This window comes from Aquila chrysaetos, chromosome 6 (assembly GCF_900496995.4).
Source record: "Aquila chrysaetos chrysaetos chromosome 6, bAquChr1.4, whole genome shotgun sequence".
NCBI classification, from domain to species: Eukaryota; Metazoa; Chordata; class Aves; order Accipitriformes; family Accipitridae; genus Aquila; species Aquila chrysaetos.
The window spans coordinates 54,006,299-54,032,516 of NC_044009.1; the positions used below are offsets into that span (position 1 = coordinate 54,006,299).

At 36.6% G+C, this 26,218-nt stretch overlaps 1 protein-coding gene across 8 annotated transcripts in view; it reads left to right on the forward strand.

Moving 5' to 3' along the window:
- TANC1 (tetratricopeptide repeat, ankyrin repeat and coiled-coil containing 1) overlaps window positions 1-26,218 on the forward strand; it is a 104,013-nt gene that overhangs the window by 19,906 nt on the left and 57,889 nt on the right. For 2 of the 8 annotated variants that reach the window (XM_030016711.2, XM_030016712.2), the window contains exons 2-3: window positions 6,075-6,149; window positions 20,773-20,976. The exons of 1 other annotated variant lie outside the window; for it this stretch is intronic. In XM_030016711.2, coding sequence (XP_029872571.1) covers window positions 6,089-6,149; window positions 20,773-20,976 — 265 coding nt within the window. In that variant the 5' untranslated portion in view covers window positions 6,075-6,088. Of the gene's footprint in view, window positions 1-6,074; window positions 6,150-10,148; window positions 10,226-20,772; window positions 20,977-24,907; window positions 25,001-26,218 lie in introns of those variants that run through there. 5 more of the 8 variants (XM_030016718.2, XM_030016719.2, XM_030016715.2 and 2 more) reach the window with 4 other exon arrangements.

Genomic DNA, 26,218 nt, shown 5'->3' on the forward strand with positions numbered 1-26,218 from the left:
AATCTGATAATCAGAATTTTTGGATCTTGTAGTACTGGGAGGTATATGCCATTTAAGGTAAGATTGAGCGAGTTAGAATACATGTTCTACTACAGTACCGCTAGCTTCTGTAATGTTTTTATTCTTGTCTGTGCCATGAGGTTTTCTTCAGAGGCAGAAAGTGTCCTCTCTGTAGCCCCTTGAGCTGGCTATTTACTGCCTCTGCTAGGTGTTTGCTCCAAGGTGAGTTTTGTTGGAGAAAGGGAACATACTTGAACCAACCCAAAAGATTTACAGTTGCATTTCCTGCTATTCCCATCACCCTCCCTCAGTATGTTAGATACATTTTAAGGCATTTCTCCTCTTTTGAGTGTGAGTGGGGCTTATCCCTTAAAAGCAGTATGTGCAGTATGCTGGCCTACAGGATGGATAGGCTCAAAGGGAGTAGTGTACTGTAAATGGTACAGTGTGAAATGCATGCAATACATGTGGTCAGTGGCATGAAGTCTAGTTGAAGGCCAATAACTAGTTGTGTACCCCAGGGGTCAATACTAAGTCTAATCCTGCTCAGCATCTTCATTAATCATAGAATCACAGGTGGTTGAGGTTAAAAGGGACCATGGGAAGTCATCTTGTCCAACCCCCCTGCTCAAGAAGGGTTATCTAGAGCCGGTTGCCCAGGACCATGTCCAGATGGCTCTTGAATACTTTCAAGAAGGGAGACTTCACAACCTGCCTGGGCAACTTGTGCCAGTGCGTGGTTGCCCTCACAGTGAGAAAATATTCCTGATGTTCAGAGGGAGCCTCCCGTGTTTCAGTGTGTGCCCATTGCCTCTTTGTCCATTGGATTCCTCTTTGCACCCATTATTTTTTCCACTGACTTTTTTTGAGCTCACATTTCTTCTCCCTTTGAGCTGCTGCAGAGGGTTTCTTTTAGCACTGCACCTGTTCAAGATCCTGTAAATGTTGTGTTTTATTATTACTGCATTTTTTCTTAAGAAAGATCCAGTTCTCTTCCAACAACGTCATTGTCTTCACTTGCAGTAGGCTCCCTGCCCCAATGGTAATCTCTGTGAAACCAAACTCTTCCAGAATTACCCTCTTGTATTTTTGGTTCTGATTGCGTTACACCACTAAGCCGTATCACTTTGGGGGGAAAAAAAAATAATTAAAATAATGCATCCAGTGGTCTCTATAGGGCAGAGCTAGATGAGACATGCTCTGTGAACTTCAGCAAGACTTCAGGTAGACTGTTTCTTCCTTGTTCATGTGGTGATACCAGCTGAATTTTAATAAAGTCACTATTGTTCTGCAAGACTTAAGACATTTTAAAATGCTTGTAAGTAAAACTTACCATACAACATACCAGCAATATACAACGCTGAATAATTTTAGAGGAAACATTAACGTTTCAAAGCCAGGCAGAAGTTAGGGAATACCAAATTAAGAATGTCTCTGCAGATCTAATTAGAGTTTCCATTCTTCTACATATGCATTATGTTTCAGCCTTGAATTATATGATTGAACACTGTTTTCTTCACTGAATGCTCTAACTGAACCTGTGAATGCCTGCTAGTAACGTTAAAAGCTACAATACCCTAGAGTGCCATTACCTCAATTCCAACATACTGAAATGAGCTGAGAAAATTTTAATTTTAAGGAACTGTCCAATTACATAGAAAAAGGGGTTCCAAAGAATGTAAGACCTTCAAACTGTAATATCAAGGTGAAATTTATATATTTAGGTTTCTGGAACAAATGACCAGTGTCCGAATATGAAGCACAAAGTCTGTGTTATTTCCAAACTCATACATGGACCAGTATCTTACGGTGTGAAGTAGCTGGAAGGATTTGAGATGAGTCAGAACAGTTGTTTTCAGTTTGTTTTTGGTTTTTTTTTTTTTTTTTTTTTTGGTTTAAGAGTTTTGTACTAAAATTAGAAAGGTCCTTTTTAAGATGGTGATCAAGAACATGGGAAAGAGAACAATGGAAATGGAGCTGGAGCCTACTGTTTGCCGGAAGAAATAACAATGAAGACTTCTAAGAGTTTGGCTGATAGGTATGAAATGTATATCACAGCTGTCCTGTAACACTACTGTACTTCACACAGTTGTATGATTCAGAAAACATCGAAGAAGCCTGGTCTTTGAGCAAAAAACATTCACTATAGCACTTTTTTTGTATAGCCAAAGTACATGCAGTGCAAACTGGACGTGCATGTTTTCACAGCCGTTGCAGCCTACATGATATGCACAAGAAGGAAGCTATTCTGAAAGAATACTTAATGAACTTGGGAAGTGAGTCATTCAGATTTTAGGAAAAATACGTTTAAGGTGTTTGAGCAGTCTTCTGCCTTTTTTGTTTAATCTGCAGATTTTAATCTTGTGCTGTTACAAGAAGTAATATTTTAAAATACCTTTTTCCATACCTAATAAAGACCAATATTTTATAGCAATAGAGGAAAGTTAGCTGTCTGTAACATTAGAATATCTGTAATAATTCAAATAATGCTTGTATATATCATTTTTAATGTGAAGTCACTCTTACCTCATACCTATTTCAAACTATGGAAGATATTCTTAGGTTCTTGATTTGTTAATACTGTTTGAAGATGGATTTGATTTCCAAAAATATAGAGTGTTCACATGACTTGCTCAGAAAACCCCCAGACTCTTTTTAAACAAAAAATGATACTGTTCCTCAAGCATTAAATTTCTGTAAGAGATACCAGTTGTTAAAGAAAGGAAAGTTGCTTAAATCTTCAGAGTTTGAACCCTTTTTTTAGTATTTTTTTCCTTTTTAATCTACAGTTTCATAACAAGCTATTTGATAACTAGTTACAGCTTTCCTATGAACCTGTTTGTAGCCTGTATATTCCTCTTGGCTGAAGTCTGACACCACAGAAAATAGGTGTGGGAAGGACTTTTGAAAGGTCTTTTAGTACATCCTCCAGCTTACGTATCTGATCAATGTGACAGATTTCCGTTATTAAACAACTTTTGATAGAATTGGAAGAAAAATAGGCTTTAAAGTTTTTTTTCATGCCTGAAGCAGAAGCTTATGAGGCTTACAGCTTGTCTTGTGGTTTTTGTTTTGGTTTTGTCTCCATCCTTTAACAACTGTGTCATACAAATGAAATGTGTTTAACTTGTCTGGATCTTTAATCCTCAGTCTAACACTTCTTACTCCAGCCACAACCAGTTGTGTGGGTCTTTCTTTTTTTTGCAGATGTCTGTTTCAAAGATAAATATTCCATTCTTTGCTTATGGGATGGCAGTTTTCCTGTAGTTTGTTGTCCATACTGCTGGGGAGTTTTTTCTTAGTCTCTAAGCTAAATTTTGTAGGCTGCAAAGCAGGCTTGTATTACTTGGTCTATCAAAAGTTGATATACAGGATAGATTGTTCTGTTCTGTGTAACAGTTAAAATATATAACAGGCTAATGTAGTTAGGTCTCTCCTCAAGTGTTCTCTTAAAAATAAACCACCTTTTCAGTCTCTTAAGCTGCACTGTCTAGACCGCTGATCTCTGGCATTGTCTTCTCCGTGCCCTCCACCTGGTCCAGATCTGAATTCTGGTGCCTGCAATGGGGTATAGGCTCTTCCAGAGGCCTCATTAGTACTAGGTAGAGTGGAATGATGACTTTCTTTGTTTTAAAGGCAGTGTTGGTCTTCATGCAACTTAGTAAGTGGTTTATTTTCTCTCATAATCATGTGGGCTGTTTCCAGCTGACCATGTCCAAGTCTCTCAGAAAAGTAATTCTTCCTTTTTTGTAACAGTGTACCTGGGGACATGACTTGTCGTTTTCCCTTGTTACTGCTTTTTGTGAAAGCTGTTGTGTAAGGGAGAAGTGCTTCTTTTTCCCTCTGCCAGCCTAGAAAGCTTAAGTACTGGGAAAGGGGAAACGATTGGGGAACACACAGGATGAGTCAGAGTGGAGATACAGTACTTAGCTATCTTTCTCATCCCCCCAGTAATTGGCTGTTTGGGAACATGAAGTATATGGTATTTCAGAGGAAGTAACCAGGGCTGCAGTTAAATTTTGGTTCAAGTTGTTCCATTTTAAACTTCTTTTACTAGTTGTCAGTGCAGTTTGTTATTCTCAGAAAATTCTTTGCTGTTGTGGATTGTCTATCTAGCTCATCCAGACAAGCGAGGAAGGGAGAATGTTTCCTCATGTTGCATTTAGTTTTAACTTGTGATCTTGTGGTTGAATTTTAGGAGATATTTTCTTATTTTCAAAAAATTGAGCATTGTTCAAGGGAGTGTCATTAACCCTGTTCTTTCAATCCAGCCTCTTCTACATTGCTGGACAGATGTGTTGATAACTGGCATATAGCCTCTGCTTATAGAGAATATGATTGATACCGAGTCACTGATATTAGAAGCACTTAGAGTATATATTTAAAAAAACCTGCTTCACTCTTTCCAGTTGGCATTCAACATTCTAGTATGGTATAGTGATGCTTATCTTCAGAAATTTATTTATGGTTTGTATTCCATAAATAATCATAATTTGCTTCCTTTTAGTTTATTTGATTTTTTTAGTTAGCTGATCCAGTTTTGAGGGTGTTTTTGTGAGCTTTTTCAATTTTTTTAATGCTGAAACTGCAGAGGGCTGCTTAGTTTACATTCTTTGGGAAACACCTGAAAATACTGCAGAACTTGTTTTACTCCTGTAGTTTGCAGAAAGATAGTTACTAGCAGACTGTCTTTATTTTCCTGTGTGTAATCCTTAGCAGATACTTTGCCCGAGATGCAGAGCACAGAAGATAGTGTTTGCTGCCTACTTGCCCTATGGTGGATACTAAGGAGTGTAACTCATCAGTACAACTTGCTTGAGTTGTTACCTTGCCACGTGAAAAACAGCCGTTTGCATGCACAGCTGTACCTGTGTGGAACTGACCCAGGGATTTGTGCATTGCATGTAACACAGGCTCTGGAAACCTTCCCATTTTCTAATTAGTATTAGTTGTATGTGCTTCAGGTTATTCATAGAAGCTTAAGAACTCTGTTGTACTGATTTTTCTTTTTCTGCTGTATTTCATAAAAAGAAGTGAACTTTCTGAAGAATCTGTATTTTTTGGATGGAAGATTTTTGCTTTCCCTATTGATTTCATGTGGTGTTTATGGCAATCCCTTACATAAGACAGCATAGTCAGATAACTTTTTTTTTCCTTCTTGTTGCATATTCTGTATGGCAAGTTCTCTAAAATGAGATATCCTTGGAATTTTTCAATAGAGAAAACAAATGAAATTAGAATTTATAGTTGCTCTAGTTGCTTTCTTCTTGAGAAAGAAGTGCTCTTCATAATTTTGTTCATTCCATTTTCTTTGCCTTGTAACTGAAGATAGTTATCTGTAACAACTGAACTGTCTTCCAGGTTTACATCCCAGATATAGTCTTTCTACAATTAATAATCTTCTGAAATCTGCAGCTGCTGCTCACTTGAAGTTGATTGTTAAATTTGAGATGTGGAAGATGGAAATGCCTGTGCTCACAGGCATGGATATGTGGGCACATAGGCATGTACTTAGCAGTGCAGTGATTTAGGGAATTTCTTCTTCAGCTTTTTCTGTGTTGGTCAACAGCACGTGGCATATAGGTAAAGAACAGTTGTGTGGTGATACCATGTCCCATTGTCAGCCGTCTCTGTTTTACGCTCCTGCAGTTTGGAGCGTCCAGCTGACAGCAGGTTTCTAACATGTCGCCTGCTCCCCCAGCTATGCTGATGAACTCTGGTCAGGAGTTAGACCTTTATTCTGTTTTATTTTTGCCAGAGTGTTTTACAGTAACTTACACGGGTTTAGCCTTATAACCTTAATTATATGTGGAATGTGGAGAATGCTGTATTATTTTCCTGTACAAGAAGACAGTGAACTCTAATTGCTTAGTTGAAGTATTAAAACATTCCTTGTGCATCAGGACTTTGCTTAACCAAGCTACATTGTAAAAAGCAATGTAACTACTAGAAAGTTTCTTCCGATTACCTCACTGTTTTATTTGTATTGATCCTATCTTTATTTTGTTCGGGTTTGTGTGAATGGACGTTATTAATGTTGCATTTATTTTTTGTTTCTTTCTGTTATCCTTTAGGAGCAACATTTAAAATGTTAAAGGCAGTTTTAAAAAAGAGCCGAGAGGGTGGAAAAGGGAACAAGAAAGACTCAGGTATGAATATTAATAAAATATTTTATAACGTAGATGAGTTGTGCATTATCGATCCAGCAATTAAGTTTATTCCGTTGCAGCAGTGACGCCCCATCTCGAGGGCGGCGGGTGACTCCTATTGCTGGTGCCAGCGGCAGGGAGGGAGGTCTGTAGGCCATAGCCACTTGCCTCCGTTTTGGCCGGACTGCTTACACGCAGAGCATGAGTAGCAGGTCCCAAGCTTTCTGGAAGGGGTATCCAGTGCACTAGCCCCTGAATCGCTGCCGGGAAGGACAGATAAGAGCAGCTTGCTCTTGGTTCTTACCATATAAATAGTGAGAGCGGGTTGTGTGTATTGTCCTGCCAGCTTAAACATGGCCCAAGGCCAGAGTTTCAGCACCCTGAACTATAGAAATATATTTTAAACTACTGATTCAGTTATGTGGTAGAAAAAAGCCATTATGTATTATGGGCAATAGAATTTTTGTTATTCATGTATTTAGAAAAATATTTATTGAAAATAAATTTAGTCAAAAGTTTTAAAGTTGATTATCAAACTTCTATCATCTTCTAGTTTTTGCTTTAACTACGGAGATTTTTGAAGGTAAAATTAATCAACAAATTTTACTTTAAAAAAATAAAGTTTATTTTACTATTGATCATAAATTTAGTAGGCCATTACTTATCTGTATTGCCTTTCAGGAAAAAGGGTAACTAAGAACCCTAATTGCCATTTTCGAGGGCAGAGAAGGACCAGCAATGCCCTTTGAGAAAGAGTAATAGTTCTAGAAGTGCAGGTGTTGGTGGTTGAGTATTAAACCTGCCTGCTCTGTGCAGGTCATGCTGATGTCTTTGCTGCATCGTCTGGAAAGCTAATGTATCTTGAGTAACAGTTATCTTTTCTTCACAGTTAAATTCTTAGCTTCAAACTATTAATGTGGACTAATATATCTGAATTTCTGATGAGTTAGATCCTAAGTTATCTATAAGAGTGAATTTATGCTCTTTGGCAACATGAATTTATTACTTCCATAATTAAAAAAAAAGAAGTAAAAACAAATATTCCTTTAATGTATTAAGTACAGAATGTAATATAGACCACCACATTCACATTTGTCAGAACCTTTAAAACAATGGAGTCATATTTTCTTTGACAAACAAGTTATATATGTATCTTGTATTGCAGCTTTTAAAACTATACTGAGTTACACTGAGTCCTACAAGGGGAGGGTATTAAAAGTGTTCTTTTGCAAAAAGCAGTTCTGTGTTCATCTGGCAGGTAGTGTGTTCTTCAGGAAATTCTTGTGGTCTTCTGAAGTATACACTCTGCCACGGTTTCTTTGTAAGTGACTGAATGATGAGAGCTATCCTGAAAAGAGAAAACATTGACACTAGATCAAAGATGCACAGAAGTGATCACAGAGCAAGACGAAAGGCATCCTGTTAATTTTGTATGTACTGCTGACTTGAAGTTACCAGCTGGAGTTGTTTAAACATAGTGGGCTAAAGATTCCTGTGGTGAGGCTTTCATTGGTACATTTTTCCTTAAAATACTAGATGGAAATTGGTTTAAGCTCAAAAGGAAAATCAGGCTGTTTGGAACGGAGCTGTGACCAGGCTTTGATTAAAATCTGAAGCTTGAAAAGCCTTTTTCCTTTAGGTCAGAAAACACATATTTTTTTATTTTAGGATCTCATCACATCTGTCTGGATTAATGTGTGCAAAAGAAAGGATTTCTCCCTTTGTTTTAACAAATGCAATGCTGCTGTATTTCTGAACACCAAGGGGAGTGTTAGAGTGTGGGAGGGTTTTTTGGTTTTATTTTTGTTCTGTTTTTAAGCAAAGCTCTAGAGTTTCATGTATGAATTGAATGTTATGGAAACCAAGTATTGGGAAAAATCGATGAATAATGCCTGGCTTGTGAAAGCTAGAGTAAGGAGGAGTGCAGGAGCTGCTTTTTAAAAGGAAGTAATTTATACAGTGGATTCCAGAGATTTTGGCTTATTTTATATTTGAAGATGTTGTGAAGAGTTTGAAAAGAAATGTGTGCATTCTGTTCTGTGTTACAGCCAGGACTTCTGTAAAGTTGTGTTCAGTTTAATAAGTTTTCTCTTTTATTCCAAAGGACCTTCCAATTCTTTCAGCTGTAAGACATTTCTCAGCTTTTGGAGAAGATGTGAAGCAAGGCAAAGAACACTGGTCTTTGTAGAGCTTATTTTTTAGTTGCTCCTCTCCCTGATCCTTTAAACTTGAAACAGTGAGAAATGGAATTTTTTTCATTGTAGAGTTGTCCTATTTCATGGCCCTTCAGGACTTTAGTAACAACAGCAGCTCTTAAAATTTACTACTCTACAGAACTGTGAAGAGAGTGAAAATGAATGCTAATGATGGAAGCTGACTTGAGAGACAGCTAATGTGGAAACATCCATCCTTCTAGCCGCCGTTTAAGAGAGTAATGCAATAGTAAATTTAGATGCTTCTCAGGTTTGTGGGCATATAGATTTGATTATTTTTGCTGATGAAGTTTTGAAAAATTTTCGGGTTTTTCGGAGCTTCAGAGTGTAGCATGAAGTAGGTGGGAGAGTGCAGCTCAGTAGTGCCAGACTGAACCTGGTTAGGAAGACTTTTGTGATCTTTTTTCAATGTATACCCAGTTAAGGAATAATGCTGAACAGCTAGAAGGTAGTTACGGCAAATCTTAAGCTGCCACAGCCATTTCAGAACTGACTGTATGAATGGGCTTGCAAACTTCTGCTAGAGTGCATGGGTAAATCTGTCAGACTTTGCATCCCAGTAGACAGAGGAGAGATGTTGAAGAGTTGAATTGCAGCTGAGGAGCAGTAACTCCTGAAAGCTCTGTCTTGACCACTTGTGATTGTTTCACTGTAACTGAAGTCAAATTGGAAGAGGTTTAGGCTAAACTGCAATAGTTTATTCTTGAACTGAAGTAACCCATGTTGTCCCATGGGTTTATTTGTGCTTAAAAGGAATGCCTGGAAGTCTGCGTAAGTCAAATCTGAGTAGGATGATTCCTGTTTTACTGAATAGAACTTCCTGTTTGTGCATTTGCTATATCATATTGGTTTTACATCTGTTAGCCTTGCAGAATCAGTGCAAACAGGAATGGTTTTTTGGGTTTTTTTTGCCTTGATTGAAGGCACAACTCTAGTATTAAAAAGTCTGTAAAAGGATTAAAAAACAAGAAGGAAATTAGGAGTGGTTTTTGGTGTTTTTTTTTTTTTTTAAATAGCTTGTATGGATTTTAATGTTAGAATTTCCTCAGTTGCCCTGATATAAGAGCTTAAGAGCTGAAGATGTGCGTAACATTTTTGAAGTCTAGCTGCTGAGTATGTTAATTACAATTTTTAATAAACTTTTAAATTCAGGGTTATCTTGAAAAAGAGGGTTGCAAGAGTTAGTGTTGATGCTTCTGGGAGAGAGACTGAAGTGCTATGCTAAAGACTGGTAGAGGGTCTTTGCATAAAGTTTCTGCCCTAATCAGGTGAAAGTCTGTCATGTGGGAATCTCACTTTTGAATGGAAAAAATGGCACCTTAGGCTACTCCAATGGCAGTATGCTAGCAGTACATAGTTGGGCTCAGATCCTGCAGTTGCTTCCATAATAATTCTGTCTTCTACAATTCTTTTATTAAAATGGGTTTATTTAGATGCGGCTGGGAGGCATTGATAGGTAGGCGGCTGTTGCAGGATTAGGTAAAATCTAAATGAAGCAAAATTTGTGTGTTTAAACATGCACATATGTAATTACGTACATGATTGTATATCAGTATGCGCAAACATACGTGAACATAGATGAAAAGAGAGCAGTGTTGACAGCATATTGTTTATGCATTGAACAACTTTTCAAAACAAAACTTACTTCTAAACGTGGATTTTAAGACAAGGTAGTTGATAGCGCATTTAGGTAAACTGATGTGCCAAAGGAAAAAAATTTCAGACAAACCAATTTTTAGACCTAGGCATCCAACTTTTTTTGTATCCAGCTTTTTTTTTTTTTCAGGTTTTCTGCAGTATGAAGCAACCTGTCTTTACACCCCTTCAGACATAGTTATTTCTGTGGTATGGAAATAAGTATCTGTAAGTTGATTTTTGTTCGTCTTGCCCCCCTTCCTTCCATTAAAGTGATGTACATACTTGGTAAAGGACAGAACTCAAGTGGAAAAAAACCACAATCTGCACCTGTTACATTAAAGTAACAGAAAAATATTTTGTGAATGTTTGGAACCAAGCAGGAAAAGGGCAAACAGGAATATTAATTGTTGTGTCCTGGAAAATAATCTGTGGTGTTACACTGTCTTATGTACACTGAGCTGGAAAGGTACAGCAATTACTGTCTCATTTTCCATTTGTTTCTCAAGGTTTTCATCCAGTCTCAGAAACAAAGTAAAAATTCAGTATTTTCTCTTCTTTGTCAGGTTGCTATCATCAAATAAATATTGTGTATTTAAACTTTGGAAGCGTTTCCAAGTTCTTTAGCGAATCCTTAGAAGGTGTGTTTCTAGTAAGAAGTGGCAGACCTAGTCTTTTTGATGGGGAGTCTGTTAGTGTAACTCTCACTGGTCCTTATGACTTCTTAGGGCACCCATTTTCTTTCCTTATTCTTTGCCTTTTGCCTTTGTTTTGTTAATGGACTTTATTTTCTAAATCTAAGATAATCTCGTCTCTTTGTCTTTATTTCTACCCTGTGTTTCTTTTTTAACTACCTTGGAAGTTTCTTTCTGCTCTCTTCTGTGTTGTTTTCATAGTTGATTGTGGATTTTATGTTTTCCAGTTTCTTTCCTTGAGGTTTTTAAATTCACCTCTGTAGCCACTGGGAGATTCTCTGCCTCTGGCCTCTCTTGGAAAAGGACCTGACCTTTTTTATTTTAGTATAGCACAGAAACTTCACATCTCAGTGTCACAATTCAAGAAATTGGAGCCAGAAGACTGTTGTTTGAACTCAAGTTCTACAGGGTTACCTGCAAGTCTTGTCTGTGTCCATGATGAGGTGATAGTATGAAGAATATACATAATAAGTTTCAGAATGTAAACAAAAAATACTTTTAAAATTATGATTTAGTAGATGTTCTACTCGGCTACTTATTCTTAAATGCTTAAAAATACTTCAGAGCTAGATTTGTATTAGTATTTCCTGTTGGTTTTTATATGCTGCCAGCTGCTTTGCAGTATATAATTATGTTTTTCTTCTTTAACTGTCCTAAAGCCAGCAACTTGCCTGCATTCTGGGAATCTGCATTTTTTTTTCACTTACTAAGCAAAAGACCATTCAGTATAAAATACTTGTAATGTATTTCAACTTAAAAAGAAAAGGAAATACCGTATATTAAATTTCTACAGAACATGCTCAGTTATTTCAGATGGCTTTTTAGTAGCATGAGCATTGTCGTTCTGTTGACCCAATATCAGGCCTGAAGGAACATGAATAATGGAAGTATTGTGCTTAGTTTGCAGTGTTCTTCCTGCACTAAATCCCATCAGAAGTTTAACATCAAATGTAGTACACAGTATGCATGAAAACTCCGTTGATTTCAGTAGAAATTAATGTGGTAAGTAGTTGGGACTTTTAGGTTTTCCAGCTTAAAAGCTTGTTAGACATTCATGTTGTGCTCAAATAACAAGGGACAAACTATTATGTCAACAAAAAGATAATGTTTAGAATGTAATACTATTGTGCTGTAAAGGTAGAGCATCTGGAGATATGAAATCAGTGTTTCTGATTTCTGGATGATGAAATAAAAGGTATTAAAGTGCTTATGTATTCGTATGCATTGTACTTTCAGTGACTGTCTTCATAGTCAGATTTTTTTAATTTGGGCTACAAAAAAGTTCCATATTAATAATCTTTCTTGGCTCTTGCTTTATTGTCCTGTAGATCAGACTTAATTTTTACAATACTCTTTTGAGACTTAGTTTCCTTTGGTTTACCACCTTCTTGTATTCCAGTATCTTTATATAAGTATCTTTGACCTAAATATGAGCGTACAAAGCTTTTGAATGTTAGGATAGAACGGATGCTTTTATTTCTGCATTATGTTCTGTTGTAGATTGGCATGCTCTTAGTTATTTTGTTTGTATGCCTTGCTCTTTATCAACATTTTATACTAAACAAGTTGGGTGAAATCAGTGAGTTTAATATTTCTTTTTTTTACATATGATCAGATACAATTACAAAATTGAGATTATACTTAGTATTCTTTTTGAAAAATAAAATGGCTTTCAAAGGCATGAGCTGTGATTGCTCATATGATGTTCTGCCATTCTCGTTTTTCTTTCTCCCTTTCCTATTAGCATAGGCCACTGCTAAAAGACTGACGCACAGCACTAGCGCAGCACTTTTTTTTTTTGAATGATAAAAGTAAATGTGCTTAAATTCACTGACACAAATTGCTACTTTAAAATAAAAGTGAAGTTGCTATGCAAGAAGGCCTAATCTTTTATTAAGACCCACTAATTAATCATTATTTTAAAATTGTTTTCAGAGTTATTTCCCTGTAGCAGCAAAGGTTTGATGACTCTCAGCTGAACTTGTTTAGTTAAATGCATATTTGAACCCCACCTTTCTGCCATTAAGTCTCATTAAACATTTCTATCTGACGGATACATTTGTAACCAAGCTGAGAGCATCAAGAGCTTCAGATGCTTTTCTGGCAAATGGAAAGGCTCAAAATAATTAAATAAAATAGTTTGCATTTTAAAACTAAATATGCAAATTCAATTGGCTTTTTTTGTCCAAACTCTCTATGATACTAGGCTTTGAATTTTAAGTGCAAAGAGACTTTGTGGTGCATAAAGTACACATCCACTAGCTGGAACATTGAACTTGTACTGGAATACTTTAAAGCTTCAGTTTGACTTTTTTTTTTGTTACTCTAAAAATATCTTGCAACAGAAGAAGCATTGTTTCATGCTTAAAATATGGAGCTGTTTTTGATTATTCTGTGTTGCTTTGCCCACTTTCTGCGGCTGTTGACAGTTATTTAAGAGTTTAAACTATTTTTGCTGAGCAGTGAGTAGTTAATGTGGTGAATGTCTTTTCTAAGAAGCTAATTCCAGTGATATATCCCGTGTACATATAAACAAAGGGGCGGGGAAAAACAAAGATCCTGTCCTCAAAACACATAAATAGAAATTATTTCAGTGGTCCTAATAACCTCCATTTATCACTGTTTTCTTTAAAAATTGGTTGTTTTTTTAAGTAAGCACTACTAGAGAACATTAATATTTTGTGTACTGAAAAAGTAATCCAGGGTTCAGAAATAAATGCCAGAAAGTGAGTAAATAATGTCAAGTCTGAGCATAGTTGGCAAAGATTGTCCATTTGGGCCTTTTATTCTAATCTTCACTTGGTTTCTCACTCAGTGCACTTCACTGCTTCTGTTACTCAAGCTGTCATGAGTTTTCTTCCCATTCCAGGCTAGTTTCTCCCTTTTTCTGGTTTCTCCAGAGTCTCAAGAGCAAAAGAATTAAATGTTGATCTTCCCTAATGCATGTTTTTACATGATGGAAGCCTGTTTTCCTATCCCAGAAGGCTAGCTGATGAACTACTTCACTTACTGTGAATTTTTCTTCAACTCCTGATCAGCATTGGTAGTAGTGTGAGTGGTTACCTTGTCCTAAGTGGAAAGACGGGGTCACTTGGCTCCTTCTGTCCTTCTAGATTGCCTTCTGACTAAGTTGGACTGGCTGTGTGTACACAAGTACACACACGCATGTAAGCATTTTAATTCTGAAAGACATTTAAAGGCGATTTTCTTTAAAGGGCAATTTTCGGTGGTTTGCAATTAAAATAAAGCACCTTATATACAGTCACTGAACCATGCTACAGAGTTCTGTCTACAGTTGCCTGTCAATTCTGTTGAAAAATAAGATGGGAATGGAACGTAGAAGAAAACTGTTTTTTAAAATATCAAAACCACTGGTTTTGGTAATCTTTAAAAAGTTTCTTATTACAGACATAGGGATGCCTCATTCTGGAAAGTGCTTTCCAGCTGCATGGCTTTCCTCACACCACACAACTAATTTCTTTTTCCCACTTATAAATTCCTTCTGAACTTGTCTGTAAAGTCTCTTCTTTTCTTAACATTTGTTAGGATGAAATACATCCTATGAAGCAGAATAAAGTTTCATAAGACTGTCAGTAGTAACATGTAAGCATATCTGAATGTTTGATATTCCTGTTTGCAGAGACAGTCTTCCTTTTCATAGCGCTGTGTGTGCATTGGTACAGTTTATTACTTATGCTGTTCTTCAGAACTCAGAAGTTTTCACAGAGGTATCATGATGTCCTTGGTGCAGAGAGAACAGAAGCCTCATGTAAAGCAGCTAACAAAATAACCCAGCAGTAGTTACTGTCATTAGAATCTTTTGCATGCTCTCCACGTCAATGTGATTTAATTGCATCTCAACTCAGACCATTATGCTTGCTCTAAAATAGGAAAGGAATTATACCTCTTAAGCTCACCTTTTAAGCTTTTACTGGTAAAGATTCTTGAAAGAGCTTTACAAGAGTTTCGGTGATGGCTGTATAAGCAGAAGTTATCACAGGTTACCCGCGGTTACCCAGGACTGTGTCCAGTCAGCTTTTGAGAGTCTCCAGAGATGGAGACTCTACAGCCTCCCTGGGCAACCTTTTCCACTGCTCTACTGCCCTCGCACTTTCTAACAACAATACAGTAGTGGCTGACAAATTTAGTGATTCTTCTATTCCCATAGAAATGTCAGGGCAGTTTGCAGACAGAACAATTGCATGCAGGTTGAGGCCGAGCCAGGCACCAAGTTTAATGCTGGTTGTGTTCTCTTCTACTGAGAATCCTGATTTTCTTTGTCTTCACTGTGTATTGGTCTCTGAGGACTGTTGATGTAAGCCAGAAGTGGCCTTGGTAGGCTCATAGCCCTAGGCCAGTCCTATCAGCATTCTCTCTTCCTAAGACTGGTTAGCAGTGATACCCAGGTTTTTGCCACCTTCTGGTCTCCTGCCCCAAATGTGTAATAAAAGTGCAAAGTTTGCAACTGTTACATGGCAAAGTTTGTTTACTGCTTCTTTGCTTTCCGGTTCATGCCAGAGTAATCTGGTCAGAGCTGGGCTGTTACAGTCAAGCTCTCATTTTTTTGGGAGGTGTCGTTGGTGCACTTCACCCCACGGCGCTTGCAGGGAAGCTTTTGGAGCAATAGGATCCTGTAGTGTTAATACTTGTTTGTTTTTCTTTAAAAAAAAAAAAAAAAAAAATCTTAAGCAGAACTGCAGAATTTAAGATTTCTTCTGCTGTAGCATAATTTTATAGAATGTTTTTAAGTGGGTTGAGAGTCTTTTGCTTCACTTCGTGTAGGATAACTGATTTTTGTCTTTTTCTCCCTTATCTCAGAAATATATATTGAGAGAAGTCTGTGGAACATTCTGTTCTGCAGTCACTGTCAATATTCAGACTTAAGCAGTCTGCACTTCCATTGTTTTAGCTTTCACTGTTTTGAAGATGGTGGTCCTATTCCTTCATGTTAAAATAATGTGAATTCCAACATCTGCACCAAACTCCAGTTTACACATATTTTGGTAGTTAGCATTCTTCTGGTTTCTAAGCAACTTAAATTGAATGAAGAATTAGATGTGGTTTATGATGTTTAATACTGACATACACTGTAAAGGTTTTCATTGTAGTTATCCCTTCTATTCAGTAGAAGCATAAGTTTAATCTTAAAGTTCAAGTTCTCTTTTAGGATATTAGGCTCTACAAAATCATTACTTTAGTCAGCCATCCTTGTATCTTTTTGTATCTTAAGGGAAAAAAACCCACAGTTTTTGTTAATCAGATTATGCCTTTCAGTTGCATCCCTAGGTGCAACTAAACTGGGATTTGATTTCCATTCTCAAAGCTTTTTGTGTGTGGTTTTTAAGGCTATTAAGTTGTTTCCATGGTTACTTTGACCACTGAATAAGAACTCTGGTCTTGATTGATGCTTATGAAACTTTTTTGTCCGGAGGCTACTTGGCAGTGGAAAATGTACGACTTGGAGGTTTTAAAAATAAGAAAGCAGGATTTCACAGGACTTTACCTTATGTTTTACTTTGACACTATTAAAAAACTTGTGAGAGGTCATCTTCCTTCTATTCCAGAACTGATGTTTGTCTGCTTTATATTGGGGTAGAGGCAAAGAAATATAATGTAAATGTAAAGCGTTGTTTTGGTAGCTAAAATATTTGAAATTACTAACCTTTAAGTTAGTAACAAATAATTTTGGTTTTTTGTGTGCATCAGCGTGTGGCATCTGGTTATATTCAGGCATTGTAACAAATTTTATTTTGATAGCTGTTACTCGAGTATTTTTCTAGTATTGTTTCCCTAATATCAAGTTATGTAGAAAGCATAATGTATTACCTTGTGGATCCCACAAGCTTGTTAATTTTGAGTCTGTCTTGTCATATATGTGGATCCAAGTATCTTGTGGGAATTTTGCTGCAGGTTGGATGAAGTGTGTAGATGTGGTCATCAGCCCAATTTATACAAAATAGAAGATGCGGGATTAGGATAAATTAAATATACAGGATAGATTCAGTGACTTAGGAAAGGATGATATGAGCATATAAAATGAATCTTGCCATCCCACATTATCACGTGTAATTTAACTATAGCCAGCCATAAATAACGTTACTTGTGTGGATATAGAACCTCCCTTCATGCTGTACTGCAAGAATATTAAATTTTGTAGGTCCATTTAGAGAGCCTGTAGGACCAAGAGACAGAGGTCATCTGCCTCTGATTTTGTCCTGTAACTCTCACTGTGATATGGACCCATGAGCCTATTATAAAATTGTGTATGTCTGAGGCAAGTGCTTTAATACTCAGTTGAACTGGATTGTCTCTGTGGGAACTTGGTATCTCGCAGTCTTAACTTGGCATGAAGCAGCTATTCTTCCTGCTGTGACTCCGTCATATGTGGTGAAGAAAGGTGAGCCTCATCCTAGCATCAGCTAGAGACAGGGTATGTTTCCAAATCTTCTGCCCAGTTCCGCCCTTCTACACACTTACTTATTTGTGCCCCTGCACCCCCTTTCTTTACCTCTTGCTCCCTTTTGGGGGGTGAGAGTATGTTTACTCCTGTTAGGGAGAAAGCCAGTGGGAAGAATAACCCTGAGGAGGTGTGTAGGGAAGAGAGAAGACAAAGCCAGCAGCTGTCCTGCTTACCCTCTAGCCAGCCTCAGCCTATGGACGTGGGGACTGCCTCATCTGAACGTAGCTGTTAATTACCATCAACAGTTTACTTCTCTCTGAACAGCCCCTTCAGTCCATGTAAGGTTTTAGCATTCAAATGCCATGGGTTTCCATTTACTATTTGTCAGTGTTCTTCTTGGATCATGGGGGTCTATGGGGAGTTGTTCTCCTGGTTTGTGTCTATGGCTGGGACAGTATTCGGAAGATTGTGGTGTAGTTCTATTGGTTCCCTGCTATTCCTGTTGTTTATGTTTTTTGAGGCCACAAATGTGGGATTGGTCCATTAGGTGGTGTTGCATTTAGTTAACAGTTTTTTAGGAAGGTCCTGGAGGAGCAACTGTGCACTTTCTGCTTTCTTGGAATGATTTGTGTCTAGTAGCTGTCTGCGATTCCATAGTATCCTAACCATTTTTCATTTATAATGTGCTTTTTTTCTGCTTCAGTAGAATACGTTACTGTTTAAACATGTTCCAACATCACTGAGGATATGATGTCCTCATAGGTTGAAGCCAGTATGGTTGGCTTTTCTCAAGGCATGCTTTTTTGCTCTGAAGAGCTATTGTGTCTTAAAAGCATGGGTATGTGAGTGACAAGAAGCAAAAGCTTGTTGTAAAATTAGGAAAATAAGTGATTGAAAAGAGGAATTTCTGTGGTATGCATTTTGGATTTTTGTTTTTTTAAGTCATACTGCTCTTAGATTCCGAGTCATGAAAGCCCTATCTTTGTACCTCTCCCCACAGTATCTGCGGTTGCTGTCAGGAAAATATAATAATAAGAAAAATCAGAGTACTGCTGTACCAAAAATTGCTAAGATAGGGTGGTGTATATATATAGACTGTAAAATATCTTTCAAGTTACTGTCATGATCAAATAATCTCAATTTATTGATTAGACTTATGCCAACAGTGTATTTAGCCCTCTCTAACTCTCTCCCATGGTGTAATGTTTCATGTATAGTAGAGAAGGGTAAATTAAAATAAATTAAAAATTCAAAAGTCTACTAAGAAGGCAATGAATTAAACGCTGATTGTTTGTGCCATGGTAAAAGGGAAGAACAGAAATTAGGGAATTGTAGGTGGATTTACTAACCCTGAAGGGGAGGAGGTAATTTTTGTTTGTTGTTCTTGTCTCTTGCACCCCCTCACTAGCATTACAGCTGGAATACTTACACAAATTCCAAATTACAACCTTAGTAACGTGTCTAGTAAAAAAAACTAACAAGAATGCCAGTATTTTCTAACTATAGTTAGCTGCATTACTGTGCTACTTCCTTGCTTTTCGCTTACGTTCAAAGGAAAAGCTGGAATATCACAACAAGTTTCTCTGTGCATTCTTCAACAATTTATGAAGCAAACTCACATGTACGGTATTGAATAATAAATAATAATATACATAATGCTAAATCTGTGTTTAAAAACAGCTATTGTGAAAGTTTTTAATTTCTAAGAGTACAGAGAAAGAAAATCCTTAGCCTCTTGATTTCCACTGAAAGTGAATGGGAACTCAGTAATTTAGATATCTTGGTGTTTCAAAAAAATGTCATATGTGATTATAGTCTCTAAAATATTTAGTCTTTTTATTTTAAATATATACTTAGGCGGGACTTTTTAAGAACGGTGTGTTACAGCTAGCTTTCTAAACCTTTGAAGCTGCTTTTCTAGTTCCCAGGATTTTAAACCAATAGTTATACTCCTATAATAGTTGCAATGGACTTCAAAAAAGAATATGAAGTTGCAGTTACTTAGTTTTTAGTTTCCATCTTGACTTGATGAAACTAGAGTTGTTTCCTTAGAATCATTACCTGTTACTATGAATTTTGTTTGAACAGAGAGAACTTTTGGAAGGTGGTAATTTAGTTGGTGTCAGAGGAATAAGAGAGTAAGTTTTATAGTTATGAAATGTTAAGAAAAGTTTGAATCTAGCATAGCATTCTTCAAGGTCATTTATCATACATAGCCCTCATGTGGTACTTGTGAGGAAAAAAGTATGACTAGAAAAAAAACCCCAAATAATCTTAACTATGTGCACCTTTGGAAATAGGGGATTAGACTTTAACATTCAGACATGTTTGGTTTTCGTATCTTCCATGCATACTTCTAAAAAAAGAGAGCGGTAGTTAAATTTACAAAAATATTTTAACTTTTTTTCAGTGTGTTAGGTTTGTTTTTTTCCTTCTGACACAGTGTGGAAGTTCGTTGTATACAGTTAATGCTGCTTGTAGTGGAATGTGGTTGGAGAACAGCTGTTAAACATTGAAGGCAACAATTGAATGAGAACAGAATGAACAAGAAATGTGGATCTTGTAGAGCCACATTTATCTGAAGTGTTTCCTTACTCTAAGAAAATAAACCTGTTATGAGGGATTCACATCTGAAAAGATATTACTTCTATTTTGTTTGTCTTTTCTTCTAGTTGTACTTTGGGTTCCAGTACTTCAACCGTGCTGCTTGTTGCACGTGGAATTGTTTAAAAAATGTTCTGGCATTCTCTTTCCTCTTTGCATCAGTTTTGTTTTGCTATTTCTTATCTTTGGTCATACCAATTCAATTTCAACAGTAGTTCATGTAAATTATTGAGCAATACCCTAAACTGGATATTAAAAAAAGCTGTAGTTAGTTGTTAACCTTTGTTTTTTAGCTCTGTTTCTGTTATCTGACTAGGAAAAACATAGCACTTTCAACATGTATTTCTGCTGTCTTTAAACATTACTGGGAGCAATATATTTTTCTGTTGTTTTGAAAATACAGTCTTGATGTAGCTGAAATTGCATTTCCTGCACCAGCAAGAAATTTCTCTCTTTTGAGCGTATTTCCCTGTTTTGATGTGCCACTTAGTATGTTGTGAACCAATAGCTTGTTTTTTCCCTAGATAAAAAAATCACCATTGCTGTCAAATTGCACATAACTGGACCTCTCGGTTTTAAAACAGAAAGATAAAGCTTAGACTGGCCATCTATGAGTGTACCTTTCAGTGATCCACCTTTTAATGGAGTGTAAGGGGTAACCCGACTAAATTTCTCCTTGAACTAGTTCAGTAAACAGTATTTTCAGCTGGTCTTGACTTTCAGGATATCACAGTCATCCTAAAATACCTTTTCAGCTGTAAAAATACTTTTATCTTCATAGGAAACTTGGTTTTACCTCTAAGGATGAAATCTGAAAAGTACTTACTGTGTTGAAAGTGAGGTTTTTCTTCCCCCGTGCTATGTCTATTACAATAAAATAAAATCTCACTTACTTGTATATTTAAATTTTTCCAGTGGCTATCTGGATTCTGCAGTGGAGGGTGCACAGTAGGATGAGTCATGCTGAATTGTTGCTGGCAGATGTATTTTCCTATGTTAAATACTTGTATTTCAATGCAGCTCTATGCTTTTTATTTTGGTATATCACATAACAGATGACAAAATTTTATTTTTAGCAGGTGACTCCTGCCCAGAGAATGCCTTGCAGGTTATAGCAACATCTGGCCACAATGCAGACTTTCCCATTGGCAATCAGCCAGTCTCTGAGGACACTTATAGAATGAACTTGACTAAAGGAGTCTCAATGTCGCTGCCATCTTCACCTCTGCTGCCACGCCAGTCCTATTTGATGCAGTCAAGATCAAACAAAAAGTCTCCAGGTAAAATGAAACTGATGAGCAACTAAAATCTTCACAGCACTTTAACTCAGTTTTCTATACACTTTATATAAAGTAACACAGTAAAATCACGTTAATCTTTTGCAATAAGAACAAGAGCAGTGAATGCTTTTTGCATGTTCCCAGGGCAAAAAGGTAATTGGTGATTAAATAGAATATGTTATTTCATATAGCAAAGAATTATTCTAATTGGTATTGCAAATACCTATATTGAATTGTCTGAATATGTTTAAAACTCGTTATTTATGATTAGTATATCAGTTAGGTAGAAGACAGTGCAAAAACCTTTGTTTATGCATGTTAGTGACTGTGTAAGAGTGAATGTTGTTTGTGGCTTTTAAGTTCATTTATTTGACTCGTATCTACATACATAAATGTATTAGTAGATAGAGTGCTGCTGAAGTTGGGACAAGAAACTTGTTAATTTTCAGTGGTTGTGTCCTTAATAATGACCGTGTACTTATGTGTGAGCCTTGCTAAATAAGGTCCTCCATCTGGATCTCTTTTTATCAGCATTCTGTACATATAAATCATTCCAACACGCTAGCATCACTTAGGTCCATTCAGGTCAAAGCTTGAGCTTCAAGTGAAATTGTCCATGTTCCTATTACTTGTGGAGACACTTAACAGTTTTGTGGTTCTTTGTTGTAAAGTTTATAAGGTCTAGGAACAAAGTGTCAAAAGTTGGTTTTTGTCAGCACTGAGAAATGTCTTGGTTAATGACTCATTTTACATAAAATTAAGGAAGAAACGTTACTCAAAGAATTGCCACAGGATAGTAAATACAATTTGTAGAAAGTATTCTTGGTTTAAGTTTCCTATCAATATTTACTTTTTCCTTTCAAAATTTAAAAATAGTAATCTCATTTCATGTTTAAATAATTTTGGGTTGGTTTTGACAGTTCATGTAAAAATCTTGAGCCACAGAATGGTATTTTGTTTGTTTTGTCACTTATTACAAGTGATTTGCGTGGTAAACAATTTCAAAAGATAGGGTGAAGTCCTCGTAATGGAGAAGGAAATGGTATTTTTGCCAAAGACTTAACTGAAGGTCGGGATCTAACTCTTAGTTTTGTTACTGTTGGTAAAACTTAACTGCATTCTAGGTGCATTTGAGATATCATCTCACTTATCTTCCTACTCCATGGTTTACTTTAGTGACATGCATTTTCATAAGGAGAGTATAGGCTGCTAACTGTTTCTCATGCAGAAAATGTGTAGCGGTTGACAAATTTTGAATGAAAAGCCATATTCACAATGACTTCAAAGTCATTGCACTGTGATATATAGCCAAAGGAAAAGATTTCTTAAGATTATGAAGTGCTGCGAATCCATTGGCATTTATGTGTCATTATTTTGTACAAATACCAAAGCAGGTGATAGGATGCTGATGGAAACATTCTGTGCCGTTCGTTTGACTTTCAACAAACTACAGCTGATGGAAGATGATTTAATATAAATTATCTGTCTGTGCTGGGGCAGGAGTAATAGAGAGAGTATACTAATATACTGATTTCAAAGCACTCTGAATTAGTAGCTTACAAATAGCAAGTTGAAGATTTTTCAGGGTATGGTGGATGAAAGAAGAAAGGATTGCATGGAAAGTTAAAGTAGTATTCTGAAGTTAAGATGTAGTGATGAAGTTATCTAACCAGTGGTAGAACAAAATTCTAATTTCAGTCCTCAGTTTACAGGTGAAGACAAAGCAAGTACTTAGAGATGTATTTTTCAATGTAAATAGTATCACTAATATTTTTTAAAGTCTTTGAAACTGTGTAATGGAGTAGAGGAAAAGATTGTCCCTTGACACATATAATCATTTGTTCTACCTTTGTTTTTGTTCTGTAGTTCTGTTTGTATAACCCAGGCATGTCGATGGTCATACACATATAAGGTGATATCCTTGCATAACTTACTTCCTTGAAATAAAATTCTATTTAGTGTCTACTAGACTGAAGCAATATACTGTATATATAATCAATGGTAATTATGAACGAGTATATTCACTAAATGCTACCCAGGAGTTTTTCATAACTTTTTATTGAGCCTGAGTAGTTTTAGTTAAAAATTTTGGTTAGTAAATTAAAAAAAATCAGATTTTCCTGACGGTGTGTTTCAGGGTTATAAATTCAAAAATAAAAGTTGTAGTTAACCAATAGTTATTTGCACTAACGTTCTTGAAAACATCTGTATTTGAGGGCTTCGTAGTCAGTACATTACCACTTTTCTAGCAAGTTTGTCTATACTCTAGCTTACATTATCTAGTCCTGCATCTATATTTGCTGATTTAAAAACAGCTACTTAATTATGCTTACATGATCAGTGAATAAAAGGTTTTCCTGGTTAAATAACTTTAAAATGATGCATGGAAGAACATTCTGCAGTAAGAAATGCACTGTAAAATATTTTAAGTTTTTGTGTAACTGGTATTAACATTCAGACTCTTTCACAGGATTAGACTCTAGGTGGTGATCTCTAGAACAGAAAAATCTTCAATGTAAATTAATTAAGCAACAAGTTGCTCTTACTGCTTTTCCTTTCATTGCCCTTTCTGCATATTTCCAAGTGGGTGTTAATCTGTGTCTTCAGAGGGGTATTTTTGGTTTTGTTTTTTGTTCTAATTTCACCTCTCTGCTTGGCTTCACTACTGCCTGAGCGGCAAGTATTTGTCTATTGTCATTTCTTTAAAATGTGTCAGCATTTTGAGTAGGACTCAAGCAAACTTTTTCCTTTTATAATTGCTTCATCCACTCGCAATCTAGTTATCCATCACATAAAACTGTTGAAAAACCAGCATTTTAGTTCCACCAAAAGTGATTTAGTTAATGATGGAAGTATGTTTTATACTCAATTTCCTACCTTTTTAGAAAGTTGCACGCTCATAGATAGATGGTGCTTGAAAGAAAGCAAATTCTTTGACTGTATCTTGTTAAGCAAAAGGTATTGCAAATACTTTTAACATCTTAATAAATGTCGGTAATTTACTATATTATTTAGCAGTTGTACCATATGAAAAAGAGCAACAGCAACAAATAAAATATAAGGGCAGTTTGTAAATTTACATTCAAGCAATGTATAAATTAAAACAGAAACTGTTTAATTTATAATTTAAAATAATGGAAAAGTACTTATTTCCCCCTTCATGTCAGGCATATTCTTACTTGCGTGAATGTTTGCTAATTTTGAAGGTTATTTTACCTTCTGGGTTGCTTCGGGGTTTTTTTTAGTTGTATCTAATTTTTTTTTAATTAAAAATGCGATGGTAGGAAAAGGATGTTATGCTTGAAATTATTTTCCCTGTTAATGTCGTATACCTCTTTGTAGTTTTCTACTCCAGATGACTCGGAGAATAGAATGCTTCTGCAAGTGTGGATTAGCCACAGAGGTACTATGGGGAGCGTGGTGGTTTTGTTCTGTCCCTTTAGACTAAGAGGATTTTGTTCTGTCATAGGCATATTTGTTCCATGAATAATGTAATTATAATTTCTCAGGTTTGGACTCATCTCACTGGGAAAAGCACTTAGATACCTCTAACTTGCTAAACATTAATGTATCTGTTCCTAACAGATTTGGAAATTGTTAGTCTGGGGACTCCCTGGATGAACACAGGACTTTTTGGGTTTGGTGTCTCTTTGAAACTGCTGTCCTGATCTCTGGCATCCCACTTCTCATTTCCTTTCCCTCATCTGCTACCCCTCTAGGTAGGGGTTCGGGCTTGAGACTGGACTGATCAGTCCTCATATGCTAGGAGACCAGTATGTTAGCACTGTTAGGTATTTTATCGTTCCTATCACAGTGGGCAGGCACGATGACAAATGTACACAACTGAGAGACGCATCTTTGCTGCAGCGCATGTGTGGTCATAGCTGCTTTTTTGCCCATCCATCTGCAAGTAGGTCAGCCACTAGAACCTCATAACACATACGCAGGCAAAACCACGGGAGAGCAAGCTGAACTTCTTCACTGGCACACGGAAAGCTGCACAATCCCGTTTGCACGATCTGCTGTGAGTGACGTTGTGTTTTAATTATTTGCATAGGAGGTGGGGGAGCTTTTTCTTTTGTGGGAAGAGCTTGGAAGAGTACCAGTGTTTCTGGCCCCAGTTCAGTCCTCAACTCTAACTATAAAAGGAGGGAAGAGAGAAACTATATCTTAAATTACTAAGGAGCCTAAAATTATTGGCAGAACTAAAGCAACTGGTTCATTTGGAGTCAAAAGCTTCCTTAATGAAATAGTTCATTGAGGAGGAGGTGGGTAAATGAACAGAAACAAACAGAACAAGGAAAAAGTCAGCAGGACAACTCTGGGAAGGGGAGCAGTAAATGAAAAATTGTCACAGTAAGTTGAGTTTCTTCTACTATAAAGCTAGAATGAACATTGCTTGGATTGGTAATCTTACAGGTGTGCAACTAAATCAATATTCATGTTCTTAAAGAGCAATAGTTGATTGTACTCTGATTTAGGAGAGTCAACTAAAAGAATGAAAACAGTTGATTTATAGAGGAGGTTCCAAAAAATTGGTTATTGGAGTTTAAGGTGTTAATGAAAGATACTGTTGCTGCCCTTGAAGTAAATGTTTACTGACTTAAATTATTGATACTGTCATGCCTGAACAGAGAAAGGAAGCAGCTTTCCTTTTAAAGACATCAGTGAATATCAAAGATGACTGCTGGAAGTATCTTCCATAAACGTGCAATAAAACTTCTAGTTAGTTTTTAAATTAAACTTTAATTAAAACTTTTAATTAAAAAAATAATCTGCATACCTGAAACTTGAGACTAGACTAGGTAAGAGAACTGGTTTCACCTAAGGGTTCAGTTTTGTGCACCGATCTTGAGAACACTGGGAAGCAGTTCCTCTTGCACGCACTAAGCTATCCAAGTGCAAGGTCCTGCACCGGGGTCGGGGCAAGCCCCAGTATCAATACAGATACAGATTCATGTAATGCTGATGGGAGGGAAAGCCAGTTCGGAGGACTAGGAAGGAGATGCACAAGTTACAATAACCTTGTGGAAAATCAGCTCTTCTGCAGTCAAAAAAGGATTAAAAATTACTAGGAAATCAATAGATGATAAACAAAAAAAAGTATAATTATGGAGTTGTATAAATCTGTAGTTTGTCTTCCTCAGGAAGACACTGGTGTAGCTCTGGTGATACCAACTTTAAAAATCTACAACAGAGGTAGGAGAGAGCTAGAGAAGGGCTGCAGGAATGACTAAAGGTG